The sequence below is a fragment of the Mastigoproctus giganteus genome, chromosome 4 (assembly GCF_048544385.1).
Source record: "Mastigoproctus giganteus isolate SK-2022 chromosome 4, ASM4854438v1, whole genome shotgun sequence".
NCBI classification, from domain to species: Eukaryota; Metazoa; Arthropoda; class Arachnida; order Uropygi; family Thelyphonidae; genus Mastigoproctus; species Mastigoproctus giganteus.
The window spans coordinates 64,723,605-64,748,707 of record NC_143578.1 but is presented as its reverse complement, the minus strand read 5'-3'; the positions used below and the strand labels follow the sequence as shown (position 1 = coordinate 64,748,707).

The following is a 25,103-nucleotide window of genomic DNA, read 5'->3' as shown; positions in this document are numbered from 1 at the left end:
CATTCCCTGACCTTTCCGCATCCTCCGTATTTGGTGGTGACGGGCTCGAACCCCGGTCTAATCAAGAAGCGTGTGCTACGCACTGCTGCTTCTGCCCACCTGGCTACGGAGGCGCCTGGTTGAGCAGGAGAAAACAACAGCACATAAGACTAAAGACACCAATAAAAAGTTAAAAAAGTAACAATTAATAATCCCCAACCAGTAAGTCACCAGTAATAAATATTTTCCCTATAGGGACAGTCAAATGCAGTGATCAAGTCCACCCTGCTTGCACCTTCACGATGGTGGGACTGTTAGTAATCCTGGGTATAACCTCCACGCACAAGTACATGGTGGGTGACCACCCAGGTGTGAACCAACGTAAGCAGGGGTCGAGGTGTGGCGCCCACACCACATGGAGGAACGCCGCCCCTCTATGTTACCAGGCAGTACTAGGTGGTAGATGACTCTCATCAACCGGTGAAATACCACCACTTTGCTTATTGGAGGCTTGAAGTGGTGGAACCCATGTTTAGCCTCTAGAGCTAAGTTCCGGTCAACCCTTCCCTATCTCTTCCATCATGCAGTATGATTGATGACTTATGAGGTTATGATGAACGTCATGGCGAGATCCAATATTCCTTACATTTCGAGGGTACAGCTCTAAAACGGTGTTCGCAGGCCGGCCGCTAGTTAGTACACCGGACTGAACCTATTGGTAACTCTCTAGGAAGCTTCCGGATCAGCTGGTGTATAATCTTGCTACCTCTACTCTGCCAGATAGTGACTGGAGGGAGTCTGAGTAGTGTGTATGCGGGGAGCATTGTCGAGGCCGCGTTATGTCAAGGATCTGGGTATATTCTTACCACATGTACGCCATATCCAAAAATTTCATTACTTCATACAGCATGTCCCACCTACTTTTTCTTACTATTGAATACACCATGAATTGTCAAACTAATAGAACAAGCTTATCTGCGAAAAGATCTAAACCTCCCAAGGACTTCCTAATTCATTTCACAAATATACGTGGTCTCAATTCTAATCTCAACGATGTCCATTTCCACTTGCAGTCTGCCAAACCCCATGTACTTTTTCTGACAGAATCTCAGTTATTGGTTGACTCATCTACTGCTCATCTCAGATGCCCAAATTATTCGCTGTATGATTTGTTTCGCCTCAAAGGTGGTACTTGTGCATATGTCCGTTCTGATATTCCCTGTCAGAGACTTGGCAATTTTGAATCTCCTCTCTTTGATCTTCTCTGGCTTAAAATCTCTCTACCTCATTGTGTCAAATTCATCTGTTGTCTCTACCGTTCTCCCAACTCCACTAATCACTTGGAGCTCTTTGACTTCATCTCTTTCCAACTTGACTTTCTCCAGTCCAACTTTCCTAACAGTGAAGTAATTTTCCTTGGTGATTTTAATGTTCACAACTCCAGCTGGCTTCCGTTTTCTAGTCACACCGACCCAGCAGGTCGAGATGCTGAGGCTTTTGCAATTACTAATGACCTAGCACAGATTGTTCATTTACCTACAAGAATACCAGACAATCCTAATCATACAGCCAATACGCTTGATCTTTTTCTCAAACAACCCTCCTAAGTACACGGTCGAAGTGAGAGGTCCTTTAGGCACTTCAGATCACAACTTGGTGATTGTCTCTTCTCCAATGGAACCTTTATCTCATGGCTATTCCCAACCACGTGTTGTTTGGCATTACAAGAATGCAAATTGGGATGACCTGCAAGATTTATTTTCTTCTTTTCCTTGATCGAATTACTGTTTCAAAAAACTTCTAATGTCAAAGTTTGCTCAAATTGTGTCAGTGAAATTATTCTTATAGGAATGGAATCGTTTATTCTAAACTCCACTTTAAAATCTCGCCCTTTATCTAAACCTTGGTTTTCCAATAAATGTGCTAAGGCTGTCCAAGAGAAGAATGTTGCATATCGTAATTGGCTTGTTTCTAATTCTTCAGTTTCATTTTCTGCCTACACCAAAGCTCGCAACAGTTGCAAAGCCGTTATTAATCAGTCCAAACTAGAGTTTGAACAGGCTAAGAGTAGAAAACTTGCTTCTTGCCCTAATGGTAGCCGAGCATTCTGGTCTCTTGCCAAAGCTATTGGCCGCAACTTTTGCCCATCTTTGCTCCCACCTCTGTCCAAACCAGATGATTCTGTTGCCACTTCAGCCAAGGATAAAGCTGACCTGCTAGCATCCCATTTTTCTTCCAGCTCATGTATTAATGATCTTGGTAAAACACCCCCCACCATTCCCAACACGCTCCATTCAATGCCTCCTGTGGTCTTCCGTCAAAAGGATATCAGAAGGATTTTGATGAATCTTGATGCTAAGAAAGCTCCAGGTCCCGATGGTATTTCTCCACTTGTTCTCAAAACCTGTGCTCCTGAACTTACTCCTATTCTTTGCCGCCTTTTTTCACTTTCCTATTCCAAAGGTGTTTTTCCTTCTGCTTGGAAATTTGCTCATATCCAGCCAGTTCCTAAAAAGGGTGACAAATCCCTCCCATCCAATTATCGTCCCATTGCAATTACTTCTACTCTGTCTAAAGTAATGGAGAAATCAATTAACCGCCAACTCTTAAACTACCTAGAAACCTTCCGTCTGATCAACGATCACCAGTATGGATTCCGTCAGTGTCGATCCACAGGAGATATTCTGGCTTATGTTACCCATTTATGGACTAATTCAATGGAAAGGTTCGGTGAAACACAAGTAGTTGCTCTTGACATCTCAAAGGCTTTTGATCGTGTTTGGCATAAAGGTCTTCTAAACAAGCTTCCATCTTATGGGTTGCAACTGTTTTTAGTAATTGGTTATCCAGTTTTCTCTCCGATCGCTCGCTGAGGATGATGGTAGATGGCGCTCTGTCTTCTAACTTCTCCACTAATGCCGGTGTCCTCCAAGGTTCAGTTCTTTCCCCCACTCTTTTCCTCTTGTATATCAATGACCTTCTTCCATTGACTGGAAATCCTATCCATAGTTTTGCCGATGATAGCACATTGCATTCAACTTTCCATTTTGAGAAACCTTGTCCTGCTCAATCAGCTTCAACTTCTCGAAAATCTGCTACCAGTTCCTTAAATGCCGATCTTCAGGTAATTCTCCAGTGGGGCAAGGACAACTTAGTTGATTTCAACCCCTCTAAAACTCAGTCTTGTCTTATATCTCGCAAAAAGGATTCTTCTGCTCCTATGCTTATCTTTAGTGACACTCCGATTTCTAGGCAAAATGATATATCTCTTTTGGGGATTACCCTGACTTCTAATCTCTCTTGGCACAAGCACATTACAAATATTGCTTCCTCTGCATCTAAAAAACTTGGTTTTCTCTTTCGCTCTCGGCGTTACTTTTCTTCCAAACAGCTGCTCACTCTGTATAAATCGTAAATTTGCCCTGCCATGGAATATTGTTCACACATCTGGGGTGGTGCCCCTAAAACCTCTCTTAGGCTTCTTGATTCCATTCAGAAGAGGGCAGTTAGGTTAATTAATGATTCATCTCTAACAGAGTCTCTCTACTCGCTTTCTCATAGATGCACTGTTTCTGCTGCATGCCTCTTCTACAGATACTTCCATGGACACTGTTCTTCTGAATTGGCTTCTATAATTCCTGCTCTCTCTTTCAAAACAGTCCGAACACGTGCCGCCACTAGCCAACATCCATTTACTATCCAACTTCAAACCCACAGAACTAACTTTTCATCTTCCTCATTTATTCATTCAACTGCCGTTTTCTGGAACAACCTTCCTTCATACATATTTCCCGAAAATTACAATCTACAGAAGTTCAAGTCCAATGTCAACAAATATCTTCTTTCGTCTTCTTAACCTCAAACCCAAGCACGGTACCAAGTACTATAGGTTCTAATACCTCTCGTGTTTGGGGTTCACATAAAAAAAAAAAAAACCCTACACTGGAAATTAACTTTCCCTGAGAGTATATCCTCATGTGACATTAAGAGCAAGTTACTGCTCTGAATAAAGGGGTGGTTGAGTGGGAGAAGACAGAGTGGTTATTAATGGACACTGCTCTTCATGGACTGTTGTTATAGGTGGAGTTCCCCAGGGTTCTGTGCTCGGCCCACTGTTGTTTTCTATTATTATTAATGATATTGTTGATGGTATATCAGGCTTAATGTCTAAGTTAGCAGATGACACATATTGGCAGGCTGGTTAATGACAGTAAATCAGGGTAAGCTACTGCAACAAGATCTAAAAAAAAAATTAGACAGATGGGGAGAGAAATGGCAGTTGAAGTTTAAAATTGACAAATGCAAGGTACTGCATAAGGATAATAGTAATCCCAGATTAATGTACCAACTGTGTGGGAGTACACTCAGGGTAGTGGAAAATTAGCATTAGCAGAGGCATTTGATGCAAGAAAGCAAGCTTATGCAGCATCAGCCAAAAAAAAAAAAAAAAAAAACCACTTCCACTTCACCCCTCTGTTCCTTCAAAATACCTGTCCAGCTGAGCCTTAAACTTATTTAGGCTTTCAACCTCCACGACAAGGGATGGAAGTCTGTTCCACCAACCAACCACCCGCTGGCTAAAGGAAAATTTCCGCACGTCTATCCTACATCTGTCTTTCCTCGATTTGAATTTATGCCCTCTCAGGTGATTATTCTGAGCTAGAGGAAGAATCCCATCAGCATTGAGCATGCTCAAACCATTCAAGGCTTTATACACCTCTATCAGATCACCTCGCTGGTGCCTAGTCTCCAGACACTGTAATTTGCAAAACTTAAGCCTTTCTTTGTAAGAGCACCCCTTTGTTCCATTCACTAATCTTGTTGCCCTTCTCTGTACTCATTCCAGCAGCTCTACATCCTTCTTGAAACGAGGCCTCCAGACCTGTATACAGTACTCTAGGTGTGGCCTGACCATTGCCTTATACAAGGGAATAATCACCTCCTTATCCCTGCTGGAAAAATTCCTGTATATCATTGACAATACTCCATGAGCTACTCTTGCAGCCCATCTACACTGCTCAAAGAACTTCATGTCTGCCTGCACAATTACTCCCAAGTCCCTTTTATTCTCTACCACTGTCAGTGTAGTACCACAGAGTTGATACATTGCTCTGGGGTTGCTGTTTCCCATGTATAGTACTTTACATTTGTCAATGTTAAACTTCATTTGCCACCTCTCAGCCCATCTGCTCAACCTTTCCAGATCCTGTTGCAGCAGCATAGTGTCAGTAGTGTCCTTGACAACCCTGCCAACCTTTGTATCGTCTGCAAACTTGGACATTAAGCTTGATATACCATCATCAATATCATTTATAAATACAGAAAACAATAATGGACCCAACACTGAGCATTGAGGGACTCCACTAATAACATTAGTCCACGATGAGCAGTGTCCATTGATTACCACTCTCTGTCTTCTCCCCCTCATCCACCCCTTTATCCATAGCAGCAATTTGTCTCCAATGTCACACTGCTCCAATTTGTGTAGCAGTCGTCCATGTGCAACAGTATCAAAAGCCTTTCTAAGATCCAAGTATATAATATCAAAGCTATTCCCTGCATCCAGTTCTTTTGTGACTGCATCATAGTATCCGATCAAATTGGTCAGGCAAGACTTCCCCTTAACAAAACCATGCTGTGTCCGAGCTATAACTGAAGTCTTGTCTAAATGATCCTGCAGTTCTTCTTTAACCAGTGCCTCCATTAATTTTCCTGGAACAGAAGATAAGCTCACAGGTCTATAATTACTTGTGTCAGCCTTTGATCCTCCTTTGTGAATTGGGGTCACATTTGCACATTTCCAGTCTATGGGTACCTCCCCTGAGTCCAAGGAAGCTCTCATAATTATGGCTAAGGGTTTGCTTACTTCCTTTGCTGCCTCCTTTAATATAACTGGATAGATCCCATCCACCCCAGGTGCCTTTCTTGTGTTTATCTTCAACAATTTCTCCTCCACTTTACTCTCAGTTATTACAAGATTCTCTAGCTTACTGCCAGAGTTGAATATACCTCTGGCATTCCCCTCGCTGAATAACTCCTCATGTGTGAATGTCGATGCAAAATATTCATTTAGTTTGTTAGCTACCGGAGCAGGATCATCAACAGTTGACCCATCAATATCAAGTGGACTAATCTGATTCATCCCCTTCCTTCTAGAGTTTACATAAGTAAAGAACTCTTTGCTGTTTTTCTTTGCATCCCTTGCCAAAGATTTCTCGTAATCTGCCTTCGCCTGCCTAAACTCCTTTGTAACTTGGTTGCATATCAACTTGTATCTATCATAGGCTTCTGTGTCATGTGTTAATTTGTAAGCATCCCATGCAAATGAAGAGAACTTGAGGTAATTGTACTGTCAGATATGAAGTTCTCTGAGCAGTGCAAACAGGCTGCCAGGGCAGCTCATGGGGTATTATCAATGATATACAGGAACTTTGCTAGCAGAGATAAAGAGGTGATTATCCCACTGTATGAGGCAATGGTCAGACCACATCAGATTGCATACTAGTCCGGAGACCTAATTTTAGGAAGGATGTAGATCTGCTGAAACAGGTGAAGAGAAGGGCAACGAGATTAGTGAAGGGAACAAAAGGGTGGTGTTACCAAGAAATGCTTCAGTTCTGCAAATTGTAGCATCTGAAGACAAGGCACCTGCAAGGTGATCTGATTAAGGTGTTTAAGGCTTTGAATGAACTGAGCAAGCTCAATGTTGATGGTATTCTTCCTCTTGCTCAGACTACACATGAGGGAAGGGGTGTCATAAATTTAAATTGAAGAAGGATGATTAATATTAATAGTGGCATGTAATGCCAGAAAGCAAGCTTATAAAGCATTAGCCAAAAATAAAAAAAAATCCCACATTACCCATCCATCTCTTCTAATTTGCCTAGTTCTTTCTTAAATTTATTCCAACTATCATGTGCTAGTTCATTCCAGCAATCAGTATCTACTGTCTGAAAGCAAATTTCCTGCAGCCATTCCTTTTTCAATTTAAAAATATGCCACCTCATGTGCATTGTCTGAACTAGAGAAAATATGACATCAGCCTAACTATTACCTTATACGATGATATAATCAGCTCTTTAATCCTGCACACTAAATTTCTGTATATCACTGACAAAACCCCATGAGCTGTCTTAGCAGCCGGTCTGTACTGCTCAGAGAACTTCATGTCAGACCATGCAGTTACTCCTAGGTGTCTTTTGTTCTCCACCATGTTACTATGGGACTACTGCTACATACATACAGTACCTTGCATTTGTCAATGCTCAACTTCAATTACCACTTCTCAGAACACATTCCCAATTTTTCTAGGTCTTGATGCAGTAGCATATCCAATTACTGTCATCAACCACTCTCCAAACCTTTGTATCGTCTGTAAACTTAGACACTATGCCTTCACCAATAAATATTGAAAACGATGGGTGCAGGTTTCAGTGCTGGACCTATTATACTTCATTACTCCTCTAATAATATTAGTTCAAGAAGAGCAGTGTCCATTGATAACTACTCTGTCTTCTCTCACTCAGCCATCCCTTTATCCATAGCAGTAAATTTCTCCTAATGCTACATTGCTCCAATTTGTATTCTTGTGTGCAACAGTATCAAAAGTTTTTCTGAAATCTAAGTATATGATGTAAAATAATTTTTACATTCATTTCCTTTGTTACTATATCATAGTGACCAATCAGATTGGTCAGACAAGATCACCCTTAACAAATCCATGCAGCTCTGACTGCTGTATAACTGCACACTGTATTCCTGCCTAGATGGTCCTGCATTACTTCTTTAACCAGTGATTTCATTATTTTCCCTGAAACATAAGTCAATCTTACAGGTTTGTAATTATTCACTTCATCCTTTGATCCCCTTTTGTGAATTGAGAATACATTTGCACATCTCCAGTTTGTTTCTGGTTTACACAAGTGGAAGTCTGAGAGTTGTGGGTGTTTAGGTGTTACTCTCTAAATCTTACTTCAGAAAGGAGCCAACTCATTTTCAGTATTTTTTTTGTTTGCAAGTATGGGGTGAGTTAGTAGGCAGTAGTTGATTCACTCAGCTAAGGTGGCTATATAACCCCACTTGTTTACATCATGAAGAGAAAAGAAACACAATATAACTGTTTTTGGCATGCAAAGAAAAAAAAAAAAAAAAAACAGTATGGTCCTCACAACAAAGTGTTTTTTGAAAATAAAATGATTATACATTACTTCTTCAGTATGCACTGTATCTTGAAACAAAATTTCAAAAAAATTCATCTATTGGCAACTGCATTATATTGCCAAAACTAAATGTCAAATAGAAAACAAAACACCACAATGGATAAAATAAAGAAGTTAGTGCTACTCACATAGAATTTTATTTTGAAAAGAAAAGTTTTCCTGGATTTGTATTTGATTATATAACAAAATTTAAAGGCAAAAATCACTATTGAAGCTGTGTTATAAACTTCCAAAAACAGATATCACACTAAAACCTTCACATTCATTGTTACCTTTGGTGCAAAAGGAAAAAAAAAAAAAGGTGTGCTCTATAATGAATTGTTTTTTGAAAATTGTATTGTTAAAATCTTTCTTTGTTATATATTTTACTTAACAAAAATTCAGGGAAATTTTTCTATTGGAAGCTATTTAGTAATTAATACATTACAGCTATATTATAAACTCCCCAAAACCGGCATCAAATCAAAAACAAACTTCAATAAATGAGACTGTTTTTGAGACAATAAATAAGACAAACTACCTGTGTTTATTAATAACATTGTTTGTAAAACAAACAGTATTACTAATGAGGGGGGAAAAATCATTAAGTAGTTTTCTTAATACTGATGTGCTACTGACTTCTTCAAATGTCAATGTATACGATCTTGTAGATTCAATGTGCTTCCATGATATACAATTTTACAAGCAACTGCTTCGGAGTTAAGCGATCGAATAAATTAACCATGACATATACAAAATCGTATAGCTATGCAGAAAATTATTGGATTGTGAACTGGAATATTACACTGAAAATTTAAGGAAGGTACCTCCTTGAAAACGTGGTTTCTTGTGACCATCTTTACATGTACAGTTAAGCAACTTTTATTAATACATTAGTATTTCTGAGCTACACTTTCCACCAACTCTAATTTCCTTTCTTTCTTTTGATTTCATAATGAATTCCTTTTTGGAATTCATTATCAAGTTAAAGTTTTTTGGAAGTTCAAAGATCACAGTAGTGCAATATTATCTAGTTGGAATTTTCTGTAATTATATATAAAAATAACCAATAAACTAAAATAAGTTTGCCTTTACAGCAGTGGTGATTCAAAAAATGCTCTCCCACATATTAATGAATGATTAAAAATCTAAAATTATTCCTGCCTTCCTAAATATAGGCAAACCTTTACTGCTTGAGAATCAACAAAACCCATACTTGCTTCTTTGCAGGATAGATGTGCAGAAGTTTGCCTTTGGCCAGCAGGTGGACAATTGTTGAAACAAACTTCCATCTGTTGTTACCGAAGTAGGTAGTTTGAATAAATTCAAGAAAGAACTAGACAAATTATTAGCGGGGATATGGGGGAGGTTTGGCCGATGTCTTAAAATCTTGCTTTCTTGCATCATTTGCCACTACTAATACTAATTCAACATTGGATTATTTGAAATGCAATGTATTTCAAAGCTGCTACAGTTTCCTGGCATACAATAAGATTCATTATGCATTTAGTACAGATTATTTGAAATATGTTGCTGAAGTCTAAACTGGATCCCATAACTTGACTAGCTGATCTAATTAAAAAAAAAAAAAAAAAAAAAAAAGACTACCAAAAACTCCACAAATAAACAACATTATGTGTGTGTGTGGGGGGGGGGGGGGGGAATTGATCACTAACAATATAGTTCTCATCTCAGAAGAAGACACTCGGCATGATTAGTGCTATTCTAGCTAAATACTAGTTCATTACACTACCAGGTAGTTAAGTTCTGAAGATGATGCATTACTTTCCCAGATATATCTGTTCATGTTATTTCGCTTTGCCAGCTTGCACTTGGCATCATCATTATACCTGTTTTTTTATTATTTTCATCGGATGTTTACCTCCCAGAAGGACAACATGTATCAAGCTCATGAATTAGTTCAGTGATCATATTTTGCAAAGAAGAGCTAAGAAAAAGTAATTAAAAGTACTAATTGATAAGACTTAACAGCATGCTGTGGCAGCTACAGGTGTGAGATGTGGTCTATATATAATGGCAGAAACTTGCACTTGACACCTATAGTAAAAAGGTTTCAACAAAGGGAAGGGAAACAAAGGTGTTCAGGACAAATTTTGAAATTTTGTGCACTTAACAGTTTTATAAACTTGAAAATGAAAGTAATTATCAATAATTTCATGTTAATAACATTTCTCTTTACTTTTAGCAGAATTAATAAAATATAAAATAAAAATAAAAAATTCTGCTTCACTGAAAATAACAGGTGTAAAAAAACACATTTTAAATTTTCATTAAAAAAAATTAATAACATTTAATAAGTATTGCAATCCATATAACAAGTTCAGCACTGCCATACTCTTAAGTGTTACTGAAAAATACAAAAATGTTTTCCAGAAATAAAAGGATGTTGAACATCTGTCCAGCTTTCTCTTTTCTGAATGCCACGCAACTGATTTTGCTATGAATGGGGAGCACAACTGCCACCAGGTTAAATATTATTATCATTACTCTAAATTCTAAATCCTCCATTCAAAATAATTAGTTTTCTGATGCTTAAAATGCAATAGTATTTTTAATCAGAGATTCCCAGCACCTGCATTAAAAAAAAAAAAAATCTTTCATATTAAACTGCTTTGTGCATTGTGTGATGTACAAAGCTATTTACAGCACTTCAAGTAACTTTATTTGAATGTGTGAATGCACATACATACATACACACACACCCATGCATGTATGAAGAAAAGTACGTGCCTTTATGAATGTAGGAAATATTAACAAAAGAAACTCAGATATTATGATTATGAGGTATATTAAAGTTATACCTCCTAATTAATAGAAATGATAAATGACAGAGAAATAAAATTGGCATCACTTTTCAAAATGTCTTCATAAAGCTCCACACATTTTTGCAGTCTCTCCCTCCAAACTGAGGCATTTGCTGAAATTGGGTCAAGTGGACCCAATTTCGGCAAAGTCCGGACGGTCTGTGACAGACAAATCCTCTGCTTGCACCTTGATGACGGTGGGACTGTTAGCAATCCTGGGTATAACCCCCGTGCGCAAGCACACCCAGGTGTGAACCAACGTAAGCAGGGACCGAGGTGTGGCATCCACACCACATGGAGGAATGCCGCCCCTGTGTTACCAGGAACAACTGGTGCTGTTGTTGTTTGGTTTTTAGGAGCATTAGCAACTAAGGCCATATTGCTCCAGGATATGCGGTGGTCATTCCTTAACCTTTCCGCATCCTCCGTATTTGGTGGTGACGGGCTCGAACCCCGATCTAATCAAGAAGCGTGTGCTACGCACTGCTGCTCCTTCCCACCTGGCTACGGAGGCGCCTCACAACTGGTGCAATACCACCACTTTTCTTATTGGAGGCTTGAAGTGGTGAGACCCATGTTTAGTCTCCAGAGCTAAGTTCCGGTCAACCCTTCCACATCTCTTCCATCATGCAGTAATAAAACCTTTTGAGGTTTTGGTGGGCTTCACAGCAAGATCCAAATTTCCTTACATTTTGAGGGTACAGCTCTAAAACGGTGTTCACAGGCCGAACCTATTGGCAGCTTCTGGGCAGCTTCTGGATCAGCTAGTGTATAATTTTGCTACCTCTACTCTACTCTGCCAGACAGTGACTGGAGGGAGTCCGAGTAGTGTATATGTGGGGGGGTACATTGTCGAGGCCACGTTAAGAGAAGGATCTGGGTATATTCTTACCATGTGCACGCCATATCCAAAAATTTCATTACTTCATACAGCATGTCCCCCACCACGATCCCACTTTTTCTTACTATCAAATACACCATGAATTGTCAAACTAATAGACCAAGCTTCTCTGCGAAAAGATCTAAATCTCCCAAACACTTCCTAGTTCATTTCACAAATATACATGTTGTCAGTTCTAATAACAACAATGTCCATTTCCACTTGCAGTCTGCCAAACCTCATGTACTTTTTTCTGACAGAATGTCAGTTATCAGTTGATTCAACAACTGCTCATCTCAGTTGCCCAAATTATTTGCTGTATGATTCCTTTCGTCTCAAAGGTGGTACATATGCATATCCGTTCCAATATTCCCTGTCAGAGACTTGATAATTTGGAATCTCCTCTTTTCGATCTTCCCTGGCTTATAATCTCCCTACCTCATTCCATCAAATTCATCTGTTGTCTCTACCATTCTCCCAACTCCACTAATCACTTGGCGCTCTTTGACTTCCTCTCTTTGCAACTTGAATTTCTACAGTCCAACTTTCCTAACAGTGAAGTAATTTTTCTTGGTGATTTTAATGTTCACAACTCCAGCTGGCTTCTGTTCTCTAGTCACAGACCCAGCTGGTTGAGATACTGAGGCTTTTGCAATTACTAATGACCTCGCACAGATTGTTCATTTACCTACCAGAATATCGGACAATCCTAACCATACAGCCAACACGCTTGATCTTTTTCTCACAAACAACCCTTCTAAGTACACGGTCAAAGTGAGTGGTCCTTTAGGCACCTCAGATCACAACTTGGTGATTGTCTCATCTCCAATGGAGCCTTTATCTCAAGGCTATTCCCAACCTTGTGTTGTTTGGCATTAGAAGAATGCAAATTGGGATGACCTGCAAGATTTATTTTCTTCTTTTCCTTGATCGAATTACTGTTTCAAAAAACTTCTAATGTCAAAGTTTGCTCAAATTGTGTCAGTGAAATTATTCTTATAGGAATGGAATCGTTTATTCTAAACTCCACTTTAAAATCTCGTCCTTTATCTAAACCTTGGTTTTCCAATAAATGTGCTAAGGCTGTTCAAGAGAAGAATGTTGCATATCGTAATTGGCTTTTCCCAATTCTTCAGTTTCATTTTCTGCCTACACCAAATCTCGCAACAATTGTAAAGCGGTCATTAATCAGTCCAAACTAGATTTTGAACAGGCTAAAAGTAGAAAACTTGCTTCTTGCCCTAATGGTAGCCGAGCATTCTGGTCTCTTGCCAAAGCTATTGGCTGCAACTTTTGCACATCTCTGCTCCCACCTCTGTCCAAACCAGATGGTTCTGTTGTCACTTCAGCCAAGGATAAAGCTGACCTGCTAGCATCCCATTTTTCTTCCAACTCACGTATTAATGATCTTGGTAAAACACCTCCCACCATTCCCAACACGCTCCATTCAATGCCTCCTGTGGTCTTCCATCAAAAGGATGTCAGAAGGATTTTGACGAATCTTGATGCTAAGAAAGCTCCAGGTCCTGATGGTATTTCTCCACTTGTTCTCAAAACTTGTGCTCCTGAACTTACTCCTGTTCTTTGCCACCTTTTTCACTTTCTTATTCCAAAAGTTGTTTTTTCCTTCTGCTTGGAAATTTGCTCATATCCAGCCAGTTCCTAAAAAGGGTGACAAATCCCTCCCATCCAATTATCGTCCCATTGCAATTACTTCTACTCTTTCTAAAGTAATAGAGAAATCAATTAACCGCCAACTCTTAAACTACCTAGAAACCTTCCATCTGGTGATCAATGATTGCCAGTATGGATTCCGTCAGTGTCGATCCACTGGTGATGTTCTGGCTTACGTTACCCATTTATGGACAAATTCAATGGAAAAGTTTGGTGGAACACAAGCAGTAGCTCTTGACATCTCAAAGGCTTTTGATCGTGTTTGGCATGAAAGTCTTCTAAAGCTTCCATCTTATGGTTTTCCAACTGTTTTTTTGTAATTGATTATCCAATTTTCTTTCTGACTACTCACTGAGGGTAATGGTTGATGGCTCTCTGTCTTCTAACTTCTCCACTAATGCTGGTGTCCCCCCAAGGTTCAGTTCTTTCTCCCCACTCTTTTCCTCTTGTATATTAATGACCTTCTTCCATTGACCGGAAATTCTATCCATAGTTTTGCTGATGATAGCACACTGCATTCCACTTTCCAGTTTGAGAAACCTTGCCCTGCTCAATCAGCTTCAACTTCTCAAATATCCATTACCAATTCCTTAAACACCGATCTCCAGGTAATTCCCCAGTGGGGCAAAGACAACTTAGTTGATTTCAATCCTTCTAAAACTCAGTCTTGTCTTATATCATGCAAAAAAGGATTCTTCTGCTCCTATGGTGACACTCCGATTTCTAGGCAAGATGATATCTCTCTTTTGGGGATTACCTTGACTTCTAATCTCTCTCTTGGCAGAAGCACATTACAAATATTGCTTCCTCTGCATCTAAAAAAAACCTGGTTTTCTCTTTCGCTTTCAGCGTTACTTTTCTTCCAAACAGCTGTTCACTTTGTACAAATCACAAATCCACCCTACCGTGGAATATTGTTCCAACATCTGGGGCACTGCCCCCAAACCTTCTCTCAGGCTTCTAGGTTCCATTCAGAAGAGGGCAGTTAGGTTAATTAATGACTCCTCTCTAACAGAGTCTCTCCACTCACTGTCTCACAGACAGTACTGTTTCTGCTGCATGCCTTTTCTACAGATACTTCCAAGGGCACATTCTTCTGAATTGGTTTCTATAATTCCTGCTCTCTCTTTCAAAACAGTCCGAGCATGTGCCACCAACATCCATTTACCATCCAACTTCAAACTCACAGAACCAACTTTTTATCTTCCTCGTTTATTCATTCAACTGCCATTTGGCAGAACAACCTTCCTTCACATGTATTTCCAGCAAATTACAGTCCACAGAAGTTCCAAGTCTAATGTCAATAAATATCTTCTTTCGTCTTCTCAACCTCCATCCCAAGCACAGTACTAAGTACTATAGGTTCTAATACCTCTCGTGTTTGGGGTTTTAATAATAAAAAAAAAAAAAAAAAAAAATTAATAGCTATATCACATCTGTAGTAAGAGCTGTGTGGGAAGGAAGCACCATTTTTTGCACCTCGTGTGAGCATCACTTAGCATGCCGAAACGATTGTCTTTCTGTTCTCTGGTTAAACATCCCCAGTGCCCACCGGTTGAAATTTTGCTCAATTTGAGGTCTTCACAAATAGGCCTAACAATATTGCAAGTTCCTCCATGTCTATCGTCTGTCTTCTATAACCTTTGCCTCAACTTAGGCAAAGTTGTCCTTTGGTACAACTAGTTTGCAGAGTTAGCTGACACATTTTATTCTTACACGATTCTTATTCTTGATGGAACTTATACAACACTCAATTTCTTATATTTTGATATTAAACGTTTTCTGATGAATATCAATAGAACTTTCCCCATTCAGGCAAAAAATCTTATTATAATATTTGCAAGGAAAGTGATGCCACTTTTACTATATCAGAAACATCTCACTTGGGACTGCTCAGACAAGTAACATACATCATACAAGTGATACCATATGTGGTCGTTAACAGACTTGCAAAATATAAATTAAAAAACTTATAACTTCAGTGCATCTCATATTTTAAAAAACTTGTCCTATATATAACAAAGAAAATTTATATTTTTAGTGAAAACAGATATTTTTTTTTTTTTTTTTTTTTTTTTTTTTTACAAACCAGGAATCCCGCGGCCTTTGTATGTTTTAGCAACAATAGCTGTGGGTCTGTCCTTAACATTCGACGCATCATGTAGTGCTCTGCAGAGGGCATCCACGTCATGTCCATCAATTACATAAGTATTACAGCTAAAGATTAATAAAGAAAAAGAATAAAATAATATAATAGCTATAAGATAAATTATCACTGTATTTAAAAGTACAGATGTATTTAGTGCTTATTAGACAAACTTCTCTGCCTAATAATCAAGGCAAACTTTAACTAAATTATTATTTTTTTAGTAGTGGAGAGAAAAGTGAAAATCGCCAATAAACATAGATAAATCAGAATAATTTTATTTATAATTGATGCAATCACGTTGTTTCTAATTATAATAAAACACTTATATTGAAGCAAATTTCAAATACTGCATAACATGTATTTAATCTAAAATAGACAAAGTATATACACAGTTAATATATAACACCATAATATGGGATATATAATTTTAAAATCCACTTTCTAAATTCTCTTCATAAACTAATGTTATCAGTGGCATCCCTCAAGATTCGAATGTTGGGGCCCTTACTGTTTTTCAAAATTAATTTATTAATGATACTGATGAAGTTGCTAGGAAGCTAATGAGATTCTGTCAATAATATAGAGAAATTTTACCAGCAAGCAGGAAAAACCAGATGATTATTCTGTTATATAAGGCAATAGTCAGGCTGCATCTTGAATACAAGTTTGGAAGGCTCATTTTAGGAAAGCTGTAGATTTTTTAGTATGGGTCCAGAGAAGAGCAACAATATTACTCAAGCTCTTACAAAGAAAGACTTGAGGTATTTAAATTTCAGCATCTGAAAACTAGGTACCTGCTAGACCTGACTGGAATGTTTCAGGCTTTTAATGGGTTGAGTAAACTAAATGCTGATGGCATCCTTACTCTCAAACAATTTGATTAAAGGGACTTAGATTTAAAGTGCAAAGACTGAAGGTTGCAAAGGTTGCTGAAAAGACTATGCAAAAATCTACTTTGCAAATTTTTGCAGTCTGTCCAGCAACCATTATGCAGACAGGGGTAGTTTGAATAAACTTAAGAATGGATTAGATAAATTAGAGTGAAACCTCCTGTTAACAGCCACATGTCTAAAAGGGAGGCCTCTTGTTGGACTGAAGCTTGAGTTCCAGCCAGAAGTATTAGAAATTACATGTTAGATGACTTTTCCTAAACAAGCACTCTTTATTATGGACATTGACACTTTAATAGGTGTTCTTTTGGTATTTTCAATCTCCCTACACAGGACACTTTCAGGGTAATTTACACAATTACACATTTTCATTGGGTCAATGAGCTTTTCTAATGAAGGCAAATGAATATCAGGGTCATTGCAGTAATACTAATTATTAGACTTGTGATGGCCATGGATTACTCATGGAGCAGATAGCACCATGTTATTAATATGCTCACCACTGCTGATAAGGAATATTTACAAACTTATCTGGGCTGTCTGATACAGTTACACTCTTGCACATCACTGAGTATTGGAAAACAATAAAAAAACAAAAGAAGGGTATTGCAGCAAGTATGTACGCTAAACTCAGTTTGTGATATGTACACAAAAAAAAAAAGTGTGGAGAATAGAAAGTTCTAATACATTTCTTTCCAAAAAAAAAAAAAAACTCTACCAATGGATTGCAAAGATAATTTTGACCAGTAGCCTACAAGAATTTTCTGTGCCCACAAACGTCCTTTACAAAACAAACAGTGTGCAAACAGGGCACATGATACAAATCCGAAATCACTTCCAGGTGATAGAGGATATTTTCAAGTTTTTATTCAACAACAGGAAAGTAAATGGCAGCATGATCACAAAACAGTGATCATGGCAGAATTTACCAATCCCAAGAAGGTACAGTATGTACTTTGGTTCAACACGCTGCAGTTTCTGTTATGAATTAATTTCAAACAGTTATATATAGAAATAAAAAAAAGCCACCAAGTGGACCTACAATTCTGCAATGGTACAGAAAATTCATAAAGGACACCTGTTTATGCAACCATCTTGACAGATGTGGTGGTCCACACAAAAATCAGTGAGGGCACAGTGCAGATAGCTTGAGGAAGTTTTATACAAATCCATACAACATGCCAGTTGTGAGCTTAACCCAGTGGTTTTCAATGGGGGGGGCGCAACAATATTCTTGGGGTGCTGTGTAATTTTGGTTTAAGTTACTTATAGTTATTATTTTTTTTGAAATTTATATATTTATTTTATTATAAAATGGGTACGGTATAATATCCATTGTACTGCTTTTTAATTTTGTGGTGATCTACAATTGATCTTTATTTAGTACCTCTATATAAAGAATAAAATTATTATATAGGTATGTATTAAAAGGTCGAAAACCACTGTGTTAGGTATTTTTTTTGGCCTACAGGTGCCGTGAAAAAGTTACTGAGACAGTAAGGGCACTGTGAACCGAGAAAGTTTGGGAACCTCTGGCTTAACCTGTCAAGATGAACAGTTTGTAACATGTTAACATTCCCGTCTGGGGATAAAACGTTACAAGTTACAGCACATACAGGAGCCACTGATCAATGGCAAAACCAAAGAGATGGAATTTTTTGTTGATAAATTTCTTCATGATTACAGTTTTAAGATTAATGCTGCCACCTACTGCAACATGCACATTTTCTGATTGGCATATAAAAACTTGAAGATACCATCTATTATCACTTGTAAATGACTTCGGGCTTGCATCACGTACCCTATTATGCAATAACATTGTAGTTTTGTAAAAGAGGTTTGTGGACATCCTGCACACTCAATATTCCTGTATATTTGATAAAAATGCTATGCGATATTTGACATTACTTTCATAATTTCTTCAGCGACAGTGGGGTACAGTTTTTTGACTGAAGGATGATGGCAATTTTCCCATGCTGTCACATGTCACTTTCACTCAGCAGTGGGAAATGGTGGTCAAGTAGAGCAGATTTTCTCTAAAATACTGGTTGAAATTTTCATAGACAGTATGTTAATTTTTTAAGAAGTGAAATTTTTCTGTTTATGATAGCTCTGTACATTATAAACGTTCTATGTGAACAAAAGCAATGAATATGGACTAAAACTAGTAATCTAATTATCCAAAATGAAATGAAATGCTCTAAACAAAGCCATTTATATTATTTATATTCATTTTTACTAAAAGTTAATTAATCAAAACATACATACAATGAATAGCAATAATAAAAAATTTGAGTAAGCAATCTGTTACACTGAACTTCATTCTTCCAAATTACTGAAATGGCTACATGGTCTTCTGCAAAGCAGATTGCTTCCTAAGGGGGACATGTTCTTCTGGTGCAATGATATCCACTTTAATAGAGGTATCACTGTATTAAGGCAGAAAGACAAATGATGGGGGTAGTAGATCTGCCCTTCCCCCACAGGCTAACACTGTGCACATTAGCTTGTTTTGCTTCATTTTGTCACTATTAGTACTGATACCAATTTTTTTTTCTTCTTTTTCTTTTTTTGTAAAAGTTAGCATATATTCCAACATGTATCTTTGAAGCACTAAAAGTTGACCGAAATTTTATGGTGAAAAGAATTTTTTCATCTGCTTCAAAAGAAAATGGTTCATGGAATTAATTGGTAGTGATGTTTTTGAGTTCTTCAAAAGTTTTTTTTTTTTTTTTTTGTAGTTGTTGGCGCATCGGCTTCTGTGGCCATAGTGCACCTCCCAAGGTTTTTGCAGTACTTTGATCCAAGCCGCAGGCGGGATTCGAACCCGCAACCTTTGGGTTGCCAGGCAGGCACTTTACCCACCTGGCTAGCCCGGTCGGCTCTTGAAAAGTAAACTTTAAAGAATGTCAATTTCTTATGAAAAATTCTGGGGTATGAGATACAGAATTTTAAGCTTGTGGGAATAGTAAGTTTTTTGGAAATTACCTTTTTTTGATTCATTAACATATTAAATTGTCTTTCAAATAGCTTAAATAGTCTTAGTAAATGTTCGTTAGCTTGATTTTGTAAGTTTCAACTTTGTGTTTAGCTAAGAAATTTTACGTTTTAGTGAGGATATAACTAATTTAACACTAAAATCATAAAGGTATAGCATAACCTATATCTTGAACTTGACAGAAATAAGGTATAAAGTAAAACTTGATAGTGTAATACATATAACTGCATTTAGGAATCTTAGCTTAGTATAGTATTGTCAATTAATCAATTCAATTTATTAATTTTCATTGTTAACCAATTAAGTTGTATTTAAACAGAAATCATACCCCAGACTAGAACAGGACAAAGCAACGGGCACAAAGTAGCGGAAGTGCTGTGGCTCGGGTGAAAACTAAAGGGAGCAATTCTCCAACGTATCACAGCCTAACAAACTGCAACTTGTGAAATATTTGCAGACTTTTCTAGAACAGGACATGATCTAGCCAAGGAGGATGTCTTTGTGTGTGCTAGGTGTAGGAATTGTGAAGAAATTAAGTGCCAACTCAGAGTTCTGATGGTCGTTTAAGAGTTTGAAGAGTAGGTTAGATGTCCTCGAAGGAATTAAAATGGGGGCCCCCATCAAGCTCTCAGCTGCTCAACTCTTCGCCAGAGTTTACACTGGTCCCATGGGAGGTGGTTATTGTCAGTAACTATTGTCAGGGAAATATGTTGTGCAAAAAGAATAGGTGGACCAGAGTATGACTGCCAGGGTAAAAAGTAGATGACATTGTACAGCAGATATCTTTTAAGGGCATAAAAGGTGATATTAATGTGCATGCTGGCACTAATGATACTAAGGGTAGGAGATCTGAAGATACTTAATTAACAAGTACAGGGCAATGTTGGAAAAAATTTGCGAGTTAGGACTGAATTTGACAGTATCTACAATTCTACCCAGAAATGACAGGAGGGAGTATATGTTGAGAGCCTTGACAATCAATTCAGCCCTGGATGGATTGTGCAAGGCTCATGGGGTAGAATTTTCTCAGTGTGGTCTGTGCTTGTTAGCAGGGGAGACTGTTTATACAGGGACGGGATACATTTGAATACAAGTGGTGCAAAAATATTTGCTGATGCTATTGAGGCAGTGACAAGTGGGTCAGAAAACTGCTAGCTTGGGGATACAAACAGCATAACTAGAGCTGCAGGCAGAGGTGAAAGTGATTCTTGCACTGCTACTATTAGTACATGCAACAGTCTGGAAAGCAGGATGCATGGGACTTCAGGCCCTGCTGTGGATCATCATGGTACAAATGAATACATGAGCTGTATTAAGGTAACTAAGAGTAAGAACATGTGCATGTATACTTTAAGGTAGTCTAAGCCAGGAGCACTATAAATAAATTTGATGAATTCAAAGTACTGATTAAGTCATCAAATGCAGTATTGCAGGAATAGTGAAAACACTGTCACTCAGACATAAGTTTTGCTAAATTTGAATATGGAAAGTATGATGTGCACAGGAAGGACAGACAGAAGAAGTGGAGGGGTAATACTCTTAGTTAAGAAGCATATTAAATCTAAGGCAATGTATCCAGTTGCCATCAGTGACAAGTGCAACATTCAGTCAGTTTGGTGTGATATAAGCTCTGGGAAAACAAAATTGAGAGCAGGAGTGTGTTATAGACCTAATGAATGTAACGAGGAAGCAATATTCATCTGGTTATCGGCAGTAATTCTTCATGCATTAAGAACCTGCAGGTAAAACAACCACTGGATGATAGTGATCACAGGATACTAATGTGGAATTTAATTAAAGACAACTATTGTCGAGGGTAAAAGGAAAGGCTTTTGCTTTTGTAAGGGTGACCAACAGAGGTCTCAGGCAGTTTTTAAATTCTGTGCAGTGGGATCAACTGACGATGTTACTAACAGCAAATTCTAAATGGTAAGTATTCAGAGAAGTAATCAAAGAAGCTACTAGGCTTTTCATACCAATGAAGAAATACAGTTCAGGGCTTAGACCTAAATGGATGTCAGATGAACTACTGAGACACATTGTGGAGAATAAAAGTGCATAGGATGCATATAAATTATCAAGTGATACAGGAGCCTATGGTAGATAAAAATTGTCTCTAATCAAATCAAAAAGGAGGTAAAGGCAATCTAAAGAAGATTATGAGAAGTCTCTGGCAAAAAATGCAAAGAAAAACAGCAAAGACTTCTATGCTTATATTAACAGTAGAAGGAAGGGAGTTGAATCACACTGGGCAGCTTGACGTTTGTGGGTTAACTGTTGATGACCCTGCTAAGAGTAAAGACAAACTGAATAGGCATTTTGCATTCTTTAGGGAGGGGAATGCCAAACGTTTATCAAACTCTATCAAGGAGCTTGTTTGTTAGTTTGTTATTTGGTTTTTAGGAGCATTAGCAACTAAGGCCATATTGCTCCAGGGATATGCGGTGGTCATTCCCTGACCTTTCCGCAACCTCCGTATTTAGTGGTCTGGTCACTATCAAGGAGCTAAATGACTTTATGATAACTGAAGGGAAAGGAGAAGAAATTGTTGAAGATGAGACTGTTGATAAAAAAAGGCACCAGAGGTGGATGGAATCTAACCAATTATATTAAGGGAGGCAACAAAGGAAGTAAGCAAACCTTTAGCCATAATTATGAGAGCATCCTTAGATTCAGGGGAGGTCCCTATGGACTGGAGATGTGCGAATATATCCCCAATTCATAAAGGGGGATGAAAAGGCAACATAATACTACATTGACAGTGGTAGAGAATGAAAAGGACTTGGGGGTAATTGTGCAGGCAGATATGAAGTTCTCTGAGCAGTGCAGACGGGTTGCAAGAGTAGCTCATGGTGTCTTATCAATGATATACAGGAATTTTTATAGTAGAGATATGGAGGCGATTATTCCCTTTGTATAAAGCAATGGTCAGGCCGCACCTTGATTACTGTATATAGGTCTGGAGGCCTCATTTCAAGAAGGATGTAGAGCTGTTGGAACGAGTACAGAGAAGGGCAACAAGGTTAGTGAACGGAACGAAGGGTTGCTCTTACGAAGAAAGGCTTAAGTTTTGCAAATTACGGTGCCTGGAGACTAGGCACCGGCGAGGTGATCTGATAGAGGTGTACAAAGCCTTGAATGGTTTGAGCATGCTCAATGCTGATGGGATACTGCCTCTTGCTCAGAATAATCACCTGAGAGGGCATAAATTCAAATTGAGGAAAGACAGGTGTAGGATAGATGTGTGGAAATTTGCCTTTAGCCAGCGGGTAGTTGGTTGGTGGAACAGACTTCCATCCCTTGTTGTGGAAGTTGATAGCCTAAATAAATTTAAGGCTCAGCTGGACAGGTATTTCGAACGAACGGAAGGGTGAAGTGGAAGGTTTTTTTTTTTTTTTTGGCTGATGCTGCATAAGCTTGCTTTCTTGCATCATATGCCTCTACTAATGCTAATGCTAATTATAGACCTTCTAGCTTAACATGTATTCTAGGGAAAATAATGGAATCACTGGTTAAAGAAGTAATGTAGGACCATCTGGACAAGCATGCAATTATACTGAAATTCAGAGCATGTATTTGTTAAGGGGCATGCCTTGTCTAACCAATCTGATAGGTTATTATGATGCAGTGACCAAGGAAATGGATGCAAAAAATTTTGATGTCATATACTTGAATTTCTGGAAGGCTTTTGATAATCTTGCACATAAAAGAATGCTATACAAACTGGAGCAGTGTGACATTAAGGGCAAGTTACTGCTATGGATAAAGGGATGGTTAAGTCGAAGAAGACAAAGTAATTATCAATGGGTGCCACTCTTCGTGAACTAATGTTATTAGTGGAGTTCCCCAAGGTTCAGTGCTGGGCCTATTGTTGTTGTTTTTATTATTCATCAATGATATTAATGAAGATATATCAGGTTTAATGTCTAAGTTTGCAGATGATACAAAGGCTGGCAGGTGGTTAATGACAATCACATCAGGGTGAGTTACTGCAACAAGATCTAGGAAAATTGGGTCAATGGGCTGAGAAATGGCAGTTGAAGTTTAACAATGACAAATTTGTTTGTTTGGGGATTTATTAGGCACATCAGCAACTATGGCCATAGTGCACCACACAAATACAAGGTACTACGTGTGGGTAGCAGTAACCCCAGAGAACTTATCAACTGTGTGGTAATATGCTCAGGATGGTGGAGAATGAAAAAGACTTGAGGGTAATTGTGTAGTCAGTCATGAAATTCTCTGAGCAGTGCAGATGTACCACCAGGACAGCTCATGGGGTTTTGTCAATGATATACAGAAACTTTGCTAGCAGGGACAAGGAGGTGATTATCACTTTGTATAAGGCATGGTTAGGTTGCATCTTGAGTACTCTATACAGGTCTGGAGGCTTCACTTTAGGAAGGATGTAGACCTGCTGGAAAGGGAACAAAAGGATGTTCTTACCTTACCTAGAAAGGCTTAATTTCTACAAATTGCTGCTTAGGACAGTATTGCATTAAGTGTAATAATCAACTGTTTCAGAAAGAGTGGCTCTGGAGAGAATTATCATAAAAAAACTTAATCCAGCAGACGAATATGATTGCAACATTGAGGAATGGGGGAATATGAAGGAGCATATGGATTTTGTAGGCAAATTTGAAGAGTCTGTGAAGGTGGATGAAGTTACAGCATCAGCAGCTCACCAGAAGAGCTGCTGCACCAAGCAAAACGATGTTTTTGTTACCAGTGACAGCAAAAGTGAAGAAGCATGCACACTGATATCTAAAAAAGGTGCCCAGAATGTATTGAGCATAATAGAGAATGTGTTGGCTTGCAGTAACGCTGATAAAGAAACAACTATTGCATTTGATAATGTCTGTTGTAGTTAAAAATGCATATAGGACAAAAATTGTGCAAACTTTGGATTCTTTCTTTAAATTAGTTAATTTATTAAAAAATTAATTCATGTTTCCTTTTATATTAAGATTGTAATTCTTTTTACTATGATACTAAAATATTGTATATATCAAAATATATACTGTACAATATTTTTGTTTCCATTAATTGCTTTACTCTTAGTTTACTTACAAATAAAATAAAATCCTTAAAAAATGTGTTATTCCTATTACTGTATTGTTAGACAAGGCTTTTGTTTTTATTTTATTAATTTAAATGAATTTATTTTTGATATTATTATTATTTATTATTCTTTGATATATAGTATGTACCAAAAAAAAAAAAAAAAAAGGTAAAATTTTTAACACTTTTGGAGGACCTTGTTACTATAAACCTTGCTATTAAAAAAATTCAGTAAAAGTTTAGGCCCCTTGAACTTTATATTAACGAGATTTGACTGTACTACTACTACATTTTTCCATATTGATGTTTACAGAGAAATCAATTTTCAGGAAACAAGAACTGGCTTGATTACAAAGCATTCCTTGTACTCACAAAGAGCAATGTCACATCACCTATGCCTGTAGGATTTGGTTTCATGACTTTCTACATATGGAAGTAATATATATGCT

General features: G+C 37.9%; 1 protein-coding gene across 1 annotated transcript in view; it reads right to left on the bottom strand.

Moving 5' to 3' along the window:
- LOC150086800 (transketolase-like protein 2) overlaps positions 1-25,103 on the bottom strand; it is a 199,701-nt gene that overhangs the window by 87,028 nt on the left and 87,570 nt on the right. The window contains exon 6 of the mRNA XM_090372758.1: positions 15,646-15,773. Coding sequence (XP_090228884.1) covers positions 15,646-15,773 — 128 coding nt within the window. The remainder of the gene's footprint in view (positions 1-15,645; positions 15,774-25,103) is intronic.